The sequence below is a fragment of the Dendrobium catenatum genome, unplaced genomic scaffold (assembly GCF_001605985.2).
Source record: "Dendrobium catenatum unplaced genomic scaffold, ASM160598v2 fragScaff_scaffold_9, whole genome shotgun sequence".
In the NCBI taxonomy this organism is placed as follows: domain Eukaryota; kingdom Viridiplantae; phylum Streptophyta; class Magnoliopsida; order Asparagales; family Orchidaceae; genus Dendrobium; species Dendrobium catenatum.
In genome coordinates this window covers 2,658,082-2,676,776 of record NW_021318471.1, presented here as the reverse complement: position 1 = coordinate 2,676,776, position 18,695 = coordinate 2,658,082, and the positions used below count along the sequence as shown (strand labels likewise).

Sequence of the window (18,695 nt, the reverse complement as noted above, 5' to 3'; positions counted from 1 at the left end):
AACATAACTTATTAAACTTTTATCACTTCATAAGCATAGCTGATGACTTTCCCAAGAAGCTGTTGCCTTTGGACAATGGCAGCAACTGCTCTCTTCCAGAAGATACTTGATAGGATTCAGCCTGAAAAGAATCCGCCAGATCAAACCCTGTTCTGCTCCTCTTCCTTATGCTGCACTGGTGAACTCCTTCAATCCATCTTCAGGAGTGCTATTGGCCATGCGTGGTTCGAGTGGTTCTACCTATTTTGGCTATAATATAATGGAAAGAGGCAAGTTGATGAGATTCGGGATGAGGAGAGACCAGTTTGAACATACTCGTATTAGCAATTTTACTTCTATTATTTCCTTCAATTCAACCTTCTTTATGCAGACGATGTTCTGGTCTTTGGTAAAGCCTTGCCGATAAATGCAACTTCCCTTGCAAATGCTATTTCTATATTTTCTAATGCCTATGGCCTTTTCATCAATCACTCTAAGAGCTCTATCATATTTTCTCATGAGGCTTCTGACATTGATTATATTTGTCAGCTCCTTGGCATCTCCAATCTGAGCTCCTTCATCACCTACCTTGGGATTCCTATTGCTTCCTGTCGCCTCAATTCTACTCACTTCCAACCACTCGTGAGTAAAATTTTTACTTTACTGGATGGTTGGAAAGTTAAATTTTTGTCTTTTGCAGATAGAGTTCAATTCATCAAGTTCACGATTGCTAATACTCTAGCATATTGGATCAGGGGTTCTATTATACCCAAATCTTGCTGCAAATTTATATCTAAGCTTTGCTCGAGGTTCTTATTTCATGGCAGGATTAATGAGAAAAAGCTTCATTTAATTGCCTGGGGTAAAACGGCTTTGCCTACTAGGTTAGGAGGTCTTGGTATTCCCTCCTTTGATGCACTGTGCCATGCCAACTATTGTTCTTTCATGTGGAGATTTTTTACTAGGGACAATTTAACTATGGCTTGGTTTAGAAACAAATATACTTCTTGGAAGCCGCCCAATTCCACTGCTTCAAAATTCTGGAAGAAATTATATGCCACCGCCCTATTGGTTAAAGGGAAATTCACCTTTTCTGTCTCTCATAATTGTAATCTCTTTATGGAGTGGGATCATTGGTGCAATGGGAGATCTCTTCACGATATTCTGCCTACCTTTAGGTTCATGAATTCTTTTGTGAACTCTTATTATGCTAACAATTGCTGGTATCTTCCCCCCTCTACTCCTTTTCTTTTGAGGAATGAAATTACGGGTATCAACATTGAGAATCAAACGGCTGTGCTCTGGGAGGACTCAGTTAAACCTTCTTTCTCTATCTTTTATGCAAGTTATTTTTATAATCTTGAGGAGGGTAGTTGGCACAAATTTATATGGCATAAAAGAAAATCCGTTCGGTTTTTCTCTTATTCTTGGATGGCGTTGCTGGGCAAATTAAAAACAGCTGACCTGCTTATTCTGAGAGGGATTGATGTTATTCCCTCTTGTGCTTTTTGTTTGAATGGCTGTGATAATCACTCTCATTTATTTTTTGCTTGTGATTACTCCTATTCGGTGATTGTTTCCCTGCTGCCACCTTTGGATGTCTTTCTTCTTAGGCCTAACTTGCTTCATGTTTTTGAGTATATTGATGATTCCCAGGATTTGTGTAGTTGGGAGAAGGTTTTTTGCTATTTTACTATCTGCAACTCTATTTACTACCTATAAAAGGAAAGAAATTCTAGGAAATTTGAAAATGTTTGGATCAGTCCCACTCAGCTTTGTAGAATTATTCGCAGAGTTATTCTTGCAAAAGTGAAAAAATGGAAACATTTTGATGATCTCGACAGACGTTTTGGCATTTCTGGATAATTAATGGCTGCCGTTTCTTTACCGTATGTGGGTTTGGTGAGAATTGTTAACCATTTTGTTTTTGGGGTATTGTCTTGTTCCTGCAACTTACTGGATGTGGAGATATTTTTGGAAGGATGGAATGTTCTGCTGGGAAGAATATACGGTGTTGGCAATTTACGAGTCCCTTCGCCCCTTCGTTCTACCTGCTATGCCTGAACTAGACGATGATGTTGCTCCCATTAGTAGAGCCCTTGGACGGTCTTCAGGCAACCAGGGTTCCAACTTTTTTGCGTGCTTAATTTATTTCCTGAGTCCAGTTCGCTTTGGCTTGGGAGCTGGGTTTTTTCTTTGCTGCAGCCTCTGGGGCTTAACTGAATTTTTGGTGCTGTTGGTCGACTGCTGCACGTCCTCAAGTTCCAGTTTTGGTGCTCCAAACCACAATTTTTGGTCTTCCTTACTGAAAAATTACATGTAATGGGTGGTTTTGTTGGGGTTCCTCTTCCTCTTGACCCTCATAAGATTTTGTTTTTCTTGGCTTATGTTGGGTTGCTTTTACTTGTAATTTTTTACTTTTCTTCTCTTAATATATGGGCTTAGGCCTTCTCCAGCCAATCGCGTTTGTCCCAATCGGACGGCAATTTCGCCGGCATTTACATGCCAATGAACAGTGCGACGCCAAATTTGGCGTCGCACTGTTCATCCGCCATTTTTTTTTTTATAATTTATTTTTAATTGTAAATGTCTAAATATAAATTTATATTATAAATAATTAAAAAATAAAATATTGCCAGCAGGATTATCTGAGATACTTGAATATTAATTCAGAATGGAACAGTGAATTATACTCTATAATCCAACCAACAATGCAGCTTTCATATATATATATATATCTTACAACAGTAAAGAGTAAGATCTCTTGTCGAGACTTTTTTTGCACAGAAAGATAACTCCAAGTTTACTGTACTATTTTTTAAATTAAAAAAAAAAACTAAAACAAAAGGCTCAAACAGTACAACTTTACAAACAAATATTTTTAAAATCATAATGTGTTGTTCATGATCTGAATTATATATTATTTTGTTAAAAAAATTCAATGTTGCCCAATCAATAATCTTCCTTCCCAATTGCATGTATTTCCAAAGCCACTGCGCTTATATGCGCCTAAAAATAAAAAAAGAATAAACTTTTCATGAAAACAACGAATACAATTGGAAATGCCACCAACTAAGAGAAGAGAGAAAAAAAACAAAACAAAATAAACGAATAATACTATAGTTGATCTAACAGGAAAAAAGGTTTAAGGAAAAAAAAATAAACTTTCATAAATGTCAAATGAGAATATACTCAAAAGTTACTCATATATAGTTGCACAATCTGAAGAGGTTTCATTGGATGCTCTAGCTGATGATAGCGAGTACTCTATCTCTGTATAAAGTGACTATTTGACAAAGGATTCCTTCAAGTATCTGGAGCTGTAGGTCATTGTCCCTTATCTGTTCATTCCTTTAGAACATTCATTAATGTTGAAAGAAACTTAAGGGATAATGAGAGGATCCCAAAAATCTGTATAGTTAATATATAATAAAAAGCATTATTATACAATTAGTAAGATGCACACAGATAAAAAAAAAATCATTAGTATTTCAATTATCTAAATAACTCACAACTCCATTTTGAAATTCGTCTGAGATGTCAAGCTGGACCCAAAGCGCCTTGCCCAGAAGAAAAGCAAAAAAAATAGCCCAAAGGTACGAAGGATTTCTAATAAGAGTGAACATGAACAAAATATTTTGTTAAAAGTGATAAAAAGATATAAGTCTACTAGTCATAATTTATAGCACGCCTTCAAGAAATTTACCTTAAAATTGTTATCAATTCATTGAATCCCAAGATTAACATGGCCACAATAGCCCAAGGAGGCAATTGGTTGTTCTTTCTCTTGTAAGTTTCCTGAAATAAGAATGCATATTTAATCATAAAATATATTGTATTACGGCAAAACAAATGATTGCGCACCATTACCAAACAAATAGGCTTAGGAGAAAAGGCCAAATTGAATAAAAGGCAGAGAGAATATACTATAAGATACATTACATAGAAAAATAATTCTCATTCAGCATGTAGATCAAACAATAGGACAACAATAGTACTCTGATGGCTATATTTATAATTTTCAAAAAGATATCAAAATAAAGAAAAGGCCAAAAAAAGTTGAGGATCAAAAACATGCCTGAGTAGCAATAGCTCGTTTCACAGTATGCTTTGTTTCTTTCTTGAACTGTCTCCATAATGACATGCACTGAACTGGTGTAATTAAGGTTCTCGTTGATGAAACCTAAAAAGAAAATATATGTAAATCATTGTGACAGTGAATACAAACACAACTAAATTTTATACAAAAAAGTTATGAAATCTTACATCTTTCCACGTATTGGAAGTCAATGCAGTCAATCCATCATTTGACCAAATCCTATTTAAAGTTGAACAACTAAGAATGTCCATCAAAGCAAGCTGAAGGGTCTCCTCAGCATTATCATTCTCCTCATCCAAGTGAATTGCAACAAGAATAGACAGTAACTTTAAGGACTGTAAAAATAAAATAACAATTTAAAATACAAATAAGAATTAAACGTAGACATCAGCTTACAAGATTTTTTTTTTTTTAAAAGAATAGAAGTATGAATGCAAATTCAAGACATACTGCTAAACGAGCCATTTTGGTGATTGCTTTTATGTCCTCTTCTCCTGTCCATAGTCTTGGCATTAAATCATAATCATAACTAAACACTGTTTTGAACCTGTAAACATGTTGTATAAAATTAAACAAATTTAATAATGAGATCTTTTACAAGAAAGACTTCAAGAAAACAATCATTACCTGTCATTCATATTCATCAAGACTCTCCCAACTTCTTCTCTTGCCTTAGATTCAATAATGCTTATGGCATATTTTTCTAGTTTTGCAACCAAAGTTTCAACAATTGTCTGATCAATATCAAATGAAGAAAGGGTTGAAGCAAAACCAACTAAAGTTGTCATTCTCTCTAGCTGAAGAAGTTTTCTAATTGCTGACCACGTTTCATCACTAGCATTATTTAAAAGAGATTTCACAGGCTTTGAAAGTGTCTTGTTAAGTTTTTCCTGTATGAGAAATATAAGAAAGCAATAAACACATTTTTTCTATGCTGAAGCTCATCAAGATGATCATAATCCTATTGATAAAATTATAATGGATAAGAAATTATCCTCCTTCTAAAACTAAAAGATATAGTAAAACCACACCATACCTCATACAAGGACGTGATCTCAGATAATTTTGCCTCACGAACTGAAGTAACATATGCATTTATATTACGGCAAAGCATCTCTCGTGCTTTTGAAGTGTCCACAACTACTTGTTCAATGTATGTATCTATATTTTAACATCAGCATTCTCCAATTATCAATCAAAAGTAAGCTAAATAAGGATTGCTAAAGAAATAACAACTACTTGTTAAAGAAATCATAGAAAAAGGCCTCAAACTATTGCCTCAAAGTCATATTAATACATATTTTGTCAATAACTACTTTAGTATGATGTTTGACAAATTTCTAGCTAACTACCTTTGCCACTTTCATTGAATGAGGACATTTTAGCATCAGCTGCAAATCCTTCCCCAGATTCCAAAGCCTTCTCAAATCTAACTTTGAAATCTTTTGAAGTCTTGGATCTTAGGTGCCCCAACATGGAATGGCAAGAAGTTCGAAAAAACTGCAATTACAAAATTTAAAAGGTATTATATAACAATTAAGAATGCCAACTTGGGTCATATTACAATACACAGAACATGCACATCATTTTCTAAAACCAAGATTACTTTGCAACAACATGACTAAATATACATTTGCATTTAGGACTTGTAAATTGGACTCAATTCCCAATACTTAAGGGTGCAAATGAAAAAGGAAAGAACAACTCAAAACTAAATAAAGCAAAAAATAAAACAAAACAAAAAAGTAACCCCTGAATTGGCTACTCATACACAACACTCATAATCTAGATACCATTTTTATTAAAAAAAGGTCGCTCTATTTTTACACCTTTAATATTTATGACTAATTATAAAACCTTAAGCTGGAGGAGAAAGAAAAAAGCAAAGGAAGACAAAAAATAAATGAGCATGTTTTTGTTGGGGTGTTCATTGCCTGAGAAAAATATATAATAATAATAATTAAGAATGTCAATTTGATTCATATCGCAACACCCATAAACTCCATATCATTTTTATTAAACAAAATTGTTCTATATTTACACAAGCAAATAAAATTAGAATCGAAGTTCAATTCATAGATATGAAGTAGAGAAGCGAATAAAAAATACAGACAAAATAAACATGAAATTGTATGCTTAGGCATGTAAGCATAAGAGGAAACAATCATGAAAATAAAAAATTAGTAAAAGAATTAAAAAAAAAAAATAAAATTTTAGAGGTAAGAATAACCAAATAGCGCAAGAAATTATATTTTACAAAATTATTTATAGAAGATGGATGCAAGAGATAACTTCCAATTATTTGATTAAGATAAGAAAATCAAGCCATCATATGTTAATTAATTTCACCTTTAAAAAAGTTGTGCGCTTTACTCCATGCATGAAAAAAATTAAAACAAGAAGTCATACCTAGGATTAATTTTGACATTATAACACACACATATGCACATTTGAAGTTTTTGAATATACAAACTAAGGAGCTATTTGGTATCAGATTTATCATGGGATTCAAGTCGGATTTACGCTAAATCTGGCCAAACGATTTTTGTGCGCGCGTTAAATCCCGGGATTCCGTAAATCCCATATTTACGGATTTATAGCTTAAATCCCAGATTTACTAAATCCCTCGGTTCGACAAATTTAACAGGATTTAATATTAGAAGTGCGTGAAAGGGAGAAAGTTAACTTCACAGCCAGCGAGCTCCTATTCTTGCTTATGATCAAAATGTTGTAACTTTCGATCCGACAGGAAGGGAAAGTCGTCGAAGGAGCGAAGTCGAACATCCATGAACGAGCCAAAGAAGCGATGTGTGCAATCTATACACCTCCTGCGAAGCAACGAAGCCGAACAACAACAACGAAAAGAGAAGATGAAAGGCAAACCCTAAACATCTCTAAGTTATGATTGATTAACTTAATTAATATAATTTAAAATATTAATAATTAAGTAAATTACTTAAAAAATTAATAGTATAAGTAGACAACATCCATGTAAATTTTGGGGTTGCAAAAGTATGCAATTCTTGAGTAAAAGAAAAATATCACATATAAAAAAGTTTCCCTTACTTCATTTGGGCACAGTTGCTCTAATCAATTTTTTACATCAAAGTCAATTGAAAATTCATTTAGGGGCTGTTTGGTTGCCTGAAAAGAAAATGCAGTGTAAAGTAAATACAATGTAAAGTAAATGTAGTGCATTCTGAATACGTTGAGACTGTTTGGTTGTCTGCAAAATAAACGCAGGAGAATTGTTTTCCTTATTTGGTTAGATAGATTCGGAGTAAAGTAAAAGCGATTTTTTTGTCATAACTAATTTTGGCATTACAACTAGTGTATTTATAAAAACATTGTGTTTATAATAATTAGTATTATTTGGTGTTATAAAATAAAATCAGTATATTTATTTATTGCACTATCTTATTATAAATTTTTTTAGAATTTAATAAAAATAAAGAATTGCATTATAGTTGTTTTAAATTTTAATATTTATAAATAATTAAAAAATTGAAAGTAAGTAAATATCAATTTTATTCATTGTAAGAGATTAAATGATTTGTATGTAATTGCAAAAAAATCAAATTACTTTTATTCCTCCACAACCTCATCCACATGCTTATCCTGCACCAAGCCAATTAATTAAATTGTTGGCTTGGTGCAAGAGAAGAGGTGACGCTCTCCATATAAACCTCTGAGAAACGGCAGCCTCTCTTTACCTGGAAAATGGCTGCCTCCACCTCCGATCCATAAGAGAAATAGAGGCGGTGAAGAACCTAGACTCTCTTTGCCATTTCAGCGAACACTGCGAAGAACTCCTCCGAGCCCAGAAATCCTTGGTCGGAGCTTATGGTCGGTCCCCGAAGAAGGAAGCCTCCATCTTTGGGTGCATCAAGCTAAGATATTTCATTTTAATGAACTTCCCTAGCTCCGCTCCTTTTGCCTCCAACAGCTTTCCCAAACTCAACTCGAGGAACTCCTGGAAGAATCTCCGGCGATCCAGCAACGACCGCCCATCGAACGAGATGCCGAAATCGTGATGCTGGAAGTCGGATAAAATACACCAGCAGACGAAAGATTCGAAAGCGTGAGTCCAGTGCTCCACCTTACCTCTCACAACTGGTTGAATAACTTGGAGGTGGCATCCTTCCTACTCGATTGTGGATTTTGGAGGAGTTGGAGATGGGCGGACGCTAATTACGAAGGGGTTTGAGGAAGCGATCTATCGGATCGAGCACTTAAATCGTCCCTGTGGTACGCTTCTCTACTTTCCTGTCGGAGTCTGGCTCACTTAAGTGTTTAATCTCACAAGCTACATGCTGCTTTTTCTCGCGCGAGAGATTTTGTAATCCACTCAATTTGAGTGGGTTTCAAAGTCGCACGAAGGGCCCTTCGCAATACACCGCTGATGCTTCCAAGGACTTCCTTACTTTCCGCTCCAAACCAGCCAAACGACCTAATTTATCAAATGCGTGCATTCCAAATACTTTATCCTCCTAATTCTGCATACCAAACAACCCCTTAGTTACCAAAGATAGCTACTTAAAGAATATGAACCAAAGAGGAATTTCTACTTAAAGATTTGTAGAGATCCATTTGTGATTAAAAAAAGAAGAAGTATATGAACCAAAGATAGCTACTTAAAGAGCATTTAATTTGCAAGTTAGAGATCATTTGTATGAAGAAATTGCTCATATATTTTATTCAGCAGCCATGTTGTTTCATTTAACAAGGAATCTATATTATTTTAGTACTTGTTCAAACACATCTAAGATCACTCCTCAAGGTTATATTCATCATGTTTATAATCTTTTGATGGCAACTACTTCAAACCCAAAGAGCCAACATTTAAAGACTGAAGGAGCAAATTAAATAGTTTTTGAAGCAAAAGAGAGTTGAAATTATTTGTTATGGTTGGATTAATGCACAAAAAAAAAACCTATAAATTTCATGAGAGTTACAAAAACTTGGCCAATATTATAAAGGCCATAAATTATGAATGAATATATAAAAATAATGTATTGCAAATCAAACAAAAGAAATGATTATAGGGGGATGGGTTTAAATAAAATGATTGAAAAAATCACTAACAATGCACAAGTTGAAAAAGCTGCAGAAATAATTATTGAGACTCATTAAACCGTTTTTAGACTCCTTGTGTTGTTCATGCAATTTATCTTGCATTAAAGAATGTTTGTGCTCCAAAAATATAAAAGGTTAGCATATCACTTATGACAAATGTAATTAAATCTAAGATCACCTATAAAGAATGTGATTAGATATAAGATAATACAAGAGATAAGAACTTTAGAAAGATCTTTATTAATCATTCCATGAGATTGACAATTTTTAATGAATTTGTTAAGTTAAAATTGTTAGTTATAACATAGACTTGTTTGAATCGACAATCATTATAATTAACAATTCATGATAATTAAACAAGGTTTACAAAAATGGTTATTTCTTAAAAGTGGAACATGTTTCAAAAAGATTTTGTAAATAAGACCAACTTTTGTGAATGAGAAGATATTGGATGTGATGGGATATAATATATTAAATTATTTTTCTTTACAAAGCCAATATATGACATGATAAGAGTAGCTAGTATGAATGAAATGTGGGATTCTATGATAAAAAAGATATAAAGGATCATATGCTGAAATGAAGAAAATGGAGGCAAAGAGGGCTCCATCTTTTTTAAGGTGTGTGACATTCTTGTGCAAAGATGGAGTAAAAACAACTCTCTCTTTCATTGCTTAGCTACTCTCTTAACCAAAGATAACATCATAATTTTTCATTAATCTTAGCATAGCCTATTTCACAATTATTAATCTTACTTATTTGATGTATTATTTTATAAGGTATTATAGCCATGTTTGGCTAATTGTAGTTTCAAATCATGTTGCAAGACAAAGATGTGGAGATATCAAATGAGAGGAACAAATGATTGAAGAGAAATTTTCCAAATATTGAAGATGAATCAATATCTAATTTAGTTTACCTTTTTGAATTTAGTGGTGCTTTTTTTATGATGACTCTATAGCTTCTACAGGCGCTATGGATGTTTTATGGTGTTGGTTCCCCACAACTATAAAGTCTGGCATTTTAATTATTAGCTCAATCGTTTCTATTTATTGTTGCAAAAGAAATTGCAGTACATACCCTTTAATTAATTCACTTAAGAGGAACTATGTCACTCCTTAACAGGTGATGATTTAGCATTTGTGCATACTAATCATTGTATTTTATATCTAAAGGGAGCCAAGAATATACTCAAATAAATACTAAATTGTGGAACAATGCTGGAAATACTTTAGCTCAATGGATAGCATTAGAATATTTTAATCTGATAATCTCACTCTTTGTATGCCATCTTTGAAAATTACATTTTTCTTTTATAGATTGTGTCATTGAGGAGATACAAGTGCTAGTGTTGGTAATGATCGCACCATTGAGTGTCTAAATTCCAATCAACTACGCTCATCTAGTAACATTTTATTTTTTTTATTTTGAAGAGGGCATTGATATTTTGTAAGCAACATTGACATTAGCAACATATGTGACAAATGAAAAAGTTTAATGAATATTGTATAAGAATGACATTAATGAATGACAATTTTCATGTGTGAAATACAAGTTCTTTTTCTATTAATATGCTTTGGATTTTCTTTTGTCATTATTAAGTTTATTATGTGAATTATATGCATATATATTATACTTCACCCATCAATGTTTTTAATAGAAAATACTCAAAATTATACATTTTATAATAATAATTTATCAAATATAACATTTTACCTGTAGCGCATTGTGTTTTACTTTTTACAATTATGACATGTCGTCATGTCGATGTTATGCAGTGTTTGTATCACTGTGTCTTTGTTCAAGCTTCCAATGACAATATAATTAATGAAACTATATGCCACACCCTAATTCATTGCATTGTTGCACAATTATGTGCTTCACCGTATCCATTTATGTGTTTCATAGGGGATAATATAGTAGATGTGGGTCCATGCCACATTCCAATTCCATAAAATGTTGCACAATTTTGTACAATTGCGAATAAAAAATGATAATTTGTTGTCTATTTAAAGTAAAAAAATACTATAATTACCTGTTCTTGCAAACACTCGGTGAGGATTATGAATAATCTGTCAATCATGTTATTCAAGCTTCAATAATTATATAGTCTCCAATATGATGTTCGTATTGCATGTGAAGTTGCACATGAATTTCTCTCAAACAATTTCACAAATTGAAAGTGAAAATTTCAAGGCATGTGTGGGGAAAAGGCGGCCTTGGAACGTCGATTCGACTACAGTGGAAATAAATGCGTGAATGTTCTCTCCTATTTTATAATTGAATACTACATTGAGAATAAAGTATTGTCTCGAGAGACTGACACTATATTATACAATGAATTCAATAAAAAAATAGGGTTTTAGAAAATAATATTTTTATGATTAAACGCAATTCAAAGAATAACATATCATCTCGAAAGATAAGCATATAATTCTATAAAAACAGTTTTAAAATAGAAATAGAGTTTTGAAAATCTAGCCATTCTTTTAATTAGATGCAAGAAGGAGAATACTATATCATCTTGAAAGATGAATATAATATTCTTCAAGACATCCAAAAATAAGAACTGGTTGTATAAAATTAATCATTTCTAAGATCAAATATAATAAGATGAATATCATATCATCTAGAAAGATGATAATAACATTCTACAAGTATATTTGAAAGTAGAAATGTGTTTAAAAAGAAATCTACATTCCAGATGATATGATTTTCATCTATGGGAATGCAGATTTCTATTGTCTATAATTATTTGGTTTGTGTATGTCTTTTGTTTGAATTTGGATGTTGATTTATTTTTATTTAATAGATGAATATTATTTATCATTTTTAATTTTTGTTTGTGTATGTCATTTTGTTTGTTAGGAGTTATTGTTTTAATAAGTCCTAAATGATTTGAAACCTATCAATCTAATGGGAGACAAATTAAGGTTGATCAAAATAAAATTCTAACGCTCCTAATTACCAACGCAGTCGTCAAACATGCAAGCGGTTGGGTTCGGATATTCTATTTATCAAAATAATAAAAATTAGCAAATTAAATACAATAAAAAAAAATGCATAGTACATTAAATATAGTCAGTTTCTAAAAGGCTCTAAGGTTGAAAAAGCACAAAAACACATCATGGGGCTTATAAGCCTTAAGACTATCTAAGTTTTAGAATACTCACTACATCGAAGCCAATGTTCGATGGTATTCGGCTGTAGCACCTCCATCCAATAATAATGGAGGTAACTGTCATCCTTAAGTTTGAAAATACTTTATGTAGTTTTCTGAAATTCACCCTAAGGCACAAGAGAAGAGAGAGAGATAGAGAGAGAGATGGGGTAGAGAGAAAAGAAAGAGAAAACTCTTCTTTCCAACACTCACCCACACTTTACTTTCCAACACATACTTTTCTCTTGGCAACCAATTGCTTCCTTTCATGAATGCAAAGCAATATTCCATCATCTTTCTTTCCCAAAACACAACATGAGACTACTCATGTAACAAATGCATAGAAAAAGCCACTAGAACTATCTCAACTTGCAATGACAAGCCTCCAACCTACTTATTTGCTTGAAATCAACATTCATGCCAAACAAATTTTAGAAAAAAAAAAAGAGAAATCATTGCAAATTCAAGAGGCCTTCCAACATAGCCAAAACATCATTGTATTGCATCTATGATTGCTCACAATTAACACATAAAGCACATGAATCCTCTCTAACCTTTACACATGAAACAATGCATGCAACTTTTTCAACTTAACAATTATAACAAAATGTAATCACGAGAAATAATATTTGAAGCCATTTCATTCTCCTCAAAGACCCATGCATCTTTCTAATATAAAGCATACAACATTGCCTTAGAATTACAAACCCATGATTGAAAAATAAAACAAATGAGATTGCATAACATAACTACTAAACTTCACATCACATAATACCGAATATTTATGCAATGTTAAAATCCATGAGCGTATGTAAATATATCACTATGATATGATTGCTCTCTTTTCTTTAACGTATAAGTGAGAGATCACAAAGAAGGCATACTTTCAGTTTCTCAGAATGCAGGACATTATTGTCAAGAAACAAAATTAAAACTAATTTATAAACACCTCAAGCTTTTGAAGATCAAACAGGTTTTAAACAAACACTTCAAATTTCAACACAGGCATAGGATATTATATCCACAATTCCAAAGAGAGGAAATGAAAATACAACGGCTTAATTTTATGCTTCCTTCAGTAATTGAAAATCTCCTGAAAATAACCTTTCATTCATCTTTTATTTTTTTTTTTCAAGACGATCAAGGTCCAAAAACACTCAATGCTTAAATTTAATTGAATAAGGCCATCTAAGAATGGAAGAAGAAGAAGATTAAGGGGAAGAGGAAGAGGGGTCGGGTGAAGAGAAAGGGAAGATGAAAATGGAAAAGACAATGAAGAATATTGAGATGAGAAAGAAGGAGAGAATGAGGAAGAATGTGGCAAGGAGATTACCGAATCCCAAACGACGGATCGCCCTCGACACAAGCCCGCCTACCAGGCCTCCGTCCGTCTTTCTCCTACTCTACTTCTGGAATGGAATCCGCCCCTCTCTCTCGTCCTATCTTGGTCGCACGAACGAATGGAGGAAGGAAGAGTCGCGAGAATCGAAATGGAAGAGAAGAAAACCCGTTCTTTGAACTGCCCTGACTCCACCTATTTGATCGCAAAAAAAATCGCCCCCCTTCGAAATGCACGTCGCCATATCATCTTACCCCGCTTATAACTTGTTAAATAAAGGAAATTTGAGGCGTTGATTTGAATTGAAATTGATAATTTAAATAATTATTTTTTGTTAATTTTTTTTTAAAGTATAATTTTAAATGATTAATTTTATCTCATTTATTCCAATTCGATTTCAATTGAGTTGAGGCGAATTAATTTGGGCAAATCAAACTCGATTCGAGTCAAATTAATTTAGTATCACGTTGATTTGCATCAGCGTGCTTCAATCAACATCGATTTAACTTCAATTGATTCAAGACATATCGATTTATTTCTAATTGTGTTAAAATTATGTAATTTTGATTTATTTTATGTCGATAAGGTCGAAACTGAGTTCAATTAGTGTCTGATTTATTCTAGTTAACATAAATTCGGTTCAAATTATCGCGACGATCTGGCCGATAGATCAAAGATATCAATTTCAATTTGGGTTCGAGTCAGCGAGGTTCAATTATGCCAGTTTGTTCGGAATTAAATTGGATTTGGTCAAATTGGGTACGATTTGGGTCGAATTAATAGGCTGAGTCAATGCTACGTCAATAGGGATCCACCTAAGGGGGATTTCGCTTGTGGACATGTCTACATTAGGCTGTGAAAACCTAGGCACTAAAGATCAGTTTGAGGAAATTGAACTCATATATAAAAATGAGGTCAACAACATGTTCCTCACTTTTTAACATGAGTAATAACGAAGTTCTTAAAATTTGTAAGCCCCTACAACATCTCTCTTGATTTTTGTTGATAAGCATGCAACTTCATTTAATTGACTTCCCAATTTTTCCTTTTTTTTTTTTTGTAGCATAAAAATGTTCTAACTTCCATTGAACTTTGGTCCATGAGAAAATCGTATGATGAAAAAAAAAGACTAAATTAGGATACCTCCCCACACATCAAAGAAGCAAATGAAGAAATTTTACAGAAGAAAAAATAGTTGTATTACAGATGCAAAACCATGATTAAGAAATAGGCGAAAACTGTCCGAGCGAACTTAGTGGCTGAATAGACTATGGGTGACCAAGTAGGAGAGTTTCTAGAGATGAGGTGCATTAATTCATGTTTCAATAAAATGTGAGATCCATACAATTTTTCACATATAAAAATTCAAACTAATTTGAGGCCTTCATTCCGAAGTGAAGAAATTATTTGAAGAAACGCGTAGTATATTTTCATTTTAATAATAAAATTAGTACATACACTAATTGTTTAAATATTTTTTAACATTATAACAATTTAAAAAAGAATTAAGACCAATTATACTAGGGAAACTGAAGAAGCTTAGGCTTTTAAGAGAAACTTAGTACTTTGGCCATCTTGTTTGATTCTTTGGTATTGACCTCCTTTTTAACATTGGTCACTAACATAGTTGTATTATATATTTCGTGGGTCGGTCCATCCTTGCGTGCACGTTACGCCGTCAGTTCTGATGAAGAGTCAAATCACGCATTTTTTTCCTCAATTTGTTCTAGGCTTTGAAATTTATTCCTCTCGATCACACATTGTCAATTATCTTGTTTTAAAATATGTGTGATTCGATGAGCACTTTTACGTGCATTTGAGCCTTTATCGTACATTTTCATTCCGACTGTAAAATCTTTTGATCTGACCCCTTGTTTAGTGAAACAGATTGCACAAACCATCTGATAGTTAGGACAAAGTAAATGATTATGAAGACAATCAAATAAAAATGCCACTGTTTAGTTTTTCGTTTAAAATGTATGCTTCTTGGATAACATGAGCCATCACTAATTAGTATTATTTTTACTACATATTATAGCTATAAAGTAGGTTCATGAAGAATTCTTTGGGGTCAAACTCTAATTAATTTTATAAAATGAGCAAAATAAATAATTACAGAATTTACTCAATTATTATATAAAAGTGATGTTTATAACTTTCCACTAAGTTAGAGTTATGTATAAAGAAAATTAATAAGTTTATGATTTTATCAAAGAATAGTATATTATTTTTAGCTACCTAATACTATATTTATTTTTTAAAATTTTATTCGTGTGCATTATGTGCACGGGCATTTCAAATAAAATGACCAATTTATGGCACCTTTTGCACTACTTTATTTTTGAAACCAAAATTGTAAGTTGTTTGGTATTGGATTCTTGCCTACTTTTTAGAAAATTTTGTGAAGGGAGATAACTTTTTACATCATATATATTTTTTAAATATTTGATTAAAAACTCATAGTTAAAATTAGGATCATAAAAATTTTGATGTTGACAAAATTATGATTGAAATGAAGGTCTTGATGAGATGAACTCAACAACATTAAAAAGTAATTTATTTGAGTCCAAAGGAACCTAAATCAATAACATAATGTATAATTGGAAACTTCAAAATATTATTTGAATGATCAAACGATCTTGAAATTTCGCTTGCTTATTGTTAAAGGAAGTGTCCCAACAAGATAAATTAAAATATTCTAATTTAATTTCATTAAGGCACTTAACTGCTACAAAAACGACATATTATTGAGGAAATCAACATGAGTTGTTTGAATGAATGTTTGACATTTTGGCGAATATTACCAAAATATATCCAAAAAAATAACAAATTGGCTATAATTCAATGAATGAATATGAGTTTGAATTTTGGCTTAAAATTTGAGAGTTGGATCGTGATTGGAGGGGAAGCGAGCAACTGAATCTTTTTAGAGCAAAAAAATGTGTGTTTGAGGGGTGCCTTGAAATTACCCCTTATTATAAGTAGAAGTAGAAATTAATTTAGAGGGAGGGACATTACCTGGGCTTAGTGTTCGGCCCATAGTTTGGAGATCCAAATAACACAAAGTTTACTTAATGTTCAACATCAATGACCCCTACTAGCAATCACTATTATTCGATCGTACGTTCTTAACCACAATTGTACCCAATCACAATCACTCGATTATGGTACATTGACTACCATTGCTTGATTGTAGTCTCTTAACTATTATTGCACGACTATAGTCTCTGGAATACTATTACCATATTTATGTTGCCTGAATATATCTTCCCAACTACTATTGCTTGACTATCCTTGCTTGCCATCCCTAACATTATATATGTAAGTCATTATGAATAAGGTTGATAAGTGTCATCGACACTATTCCAACTCCTAAAATCAACACCAATATTTTTTGATGTGGTGGTGGGATTTGCTTGCAAAATTTAAAATGATGTATAGTGTTGATCCATAATTTATAGGGTTTAAGATGCTTCATTTTCCTTGGACAAATCTATTCAATGTTTTCCTAAAATTTCACTTGGAAATGAAAGTGGGTGTCTTCAATGAGGGTTTCACCAAGTTTTGTAATTTTTTTGATATTTTTCAAATAAATTTTTAAATGTCAGGCATAGAGTAAAATATGAAAAACGAAAACTATGTTTTGAGTTTATGGTTTTGGGTCAACACAAAATAGTGAAACCAAATGGAAAAACTATAGAAAATATATTTATTAAGTATGTAGATCAATGTTGAAAAATTTTCACAAGGTTTAGACTATGTTTGATCCACTAAACGCTGAAGAGAATCCTAGGTTACAATCCCTTAAACCAATGCTCTTTTGAAATCTCTATTATAAATAATATAAACACATTTTCTATGAAAAGAATAGATCATGATTTCAAGTAAGAAGTTATTGCTTTAAAGGAGAAGGGACCTAAACATGCATATAACACCTCCAACTTTCCCTTTAAACCTTTAAAGTTAAAGCAACCAACATAGATAACCTTGACCGTGAATGCTACAATCATCAAAGAAAATGAAAAAGATGCATTTCTTGCAAGTATGACACCACCCCATTTACTCATTTCATCTTAATCATTATGCCAAAAATCATTAAGAGAAAGAGAAGTTGGAAAACTTCATTCTCTTTAAAAAAAAAAAAATTAAAGGATTTTCCAATGAAAACTAGACAATTTCATATTTAATTGATATACTTTCAGGCTTGAAACAAACTAAAAGACAAAGTTATTTCAACACACCCACAAGCCTTCACATAACATAATATCAAGTCACGGTACAATATTTAAGATTCAAGAATGTGCATAAGCATGTTACAATCATTAACGATTTCTTAAGGCTAAAATGTATTTTTATCAAGGCATTGATATATACAGTGAATTTCGAAATACTATATACATCAACTCAAACTCCTTCAAATGCGTATAGATATTTTTTTTTTAAGAACTCATACTCGTCAAGTCTTATAACTAATTCGACAATGAAAACCCATATCCAACAAAGACATAACAATGTGGAGAGAAAGCTTTAGAAGAAGAAGGTGATAGCAGTAAACTTTCCTAAATCTTTTTTTTTATTATTTTATCATCAAGATTGCCAAAAGGAAGGGAAAGAAGATGAAGATGTAAAGGAAATTACCCAAGATTTAGAAAATGTTGGCGTCGGCCAGGACAGAGGAAGCGATGGGCTGGGGCTACTGCTGCTATCCACGCGAACAAGGGGAAGCGATGAGATCCTCGGCTAGGGCTAACGATCGGCGTCGGAGATCCGTGAGAAGGAAATGCGGCCAGTTCTTGTGAATGGGGCTAGGAAACCTTTATTAGGCTGCTTGCGCGAGAGAGAGGGAGATCGGGGCTTGCGAAATGGAGGAGATGGAGTCGGGGCTGTTCGCGAATGGGAGGAGCGACGGGGTTTCGTTCGGTTTCACGAACTGAGATCGTGAGGGGCGACGGGTTCTGCCTTTGCGAATTGATGGGCTGACCACTTAAAAAAAGGAAAACATGTGGAAAGGTGGTTAGGAAATAAATTCAAGGAAAAATCAC

General features: G+C 32.8%; 1 protein-coding gene across 4 annotated transcripts; it reads right to left on the bottom strand.

Annotated features, from left to right (window-relative positions):
* Positions 1–2,885: 2,885 nt before the first annotated feature.
* On the bottom strand, positions 2,886–18,648 carry LOC110110263 (protein ROOT HAIR DEFECTIVE 3). Of its 4 annotated transcripts, none has more exons than XM_020841654.2 (10): positions 18,292–18,648; positions 5,431–5,578; positions 5,115–5,239; positions 4,706–4,968; positions 4,529–4,625; positions 4,246–4,413; positions 4,058–4,162; positions 3,686–3,777; positions 3,492–3,588; positions 2,886–3,320 (listed from the first exon to the last, which is right to left on the bottom strand). In XM_020841654.2, the coding sequence occupies exons 2-10, from the start codon at positions 5,552–5,554 to the stop codon at positions 3,225–3,227; spliced, it is 1,167 nt and encodes a 388-aa protein (XP_020697313.2). In that variant the 5' UTR covers positions 5,555–5,578; positions 18,292–18,648; the 3' UTR covers positions 2,886–3,224. The 4 variants fall into 4 exon arrangements, with proteins under 4 accessions (XP_020697313.2, XP_020697312.2, XP_028556457.1 ...); XM_020841653.2 differs by lacking the exon at positions 18,292–18,648 and adding an exon at positions 13,648–13,903; XM_028700624.1 differs by lacking the exon at positions 18,292–18,648 and adding an exon at positions 12,328–12,402 and having other exon boundaries at positions 2,886–3,390.
* Between the last annotated feature and the right edge of the window lie 47 nt (positions 18,649–18,695).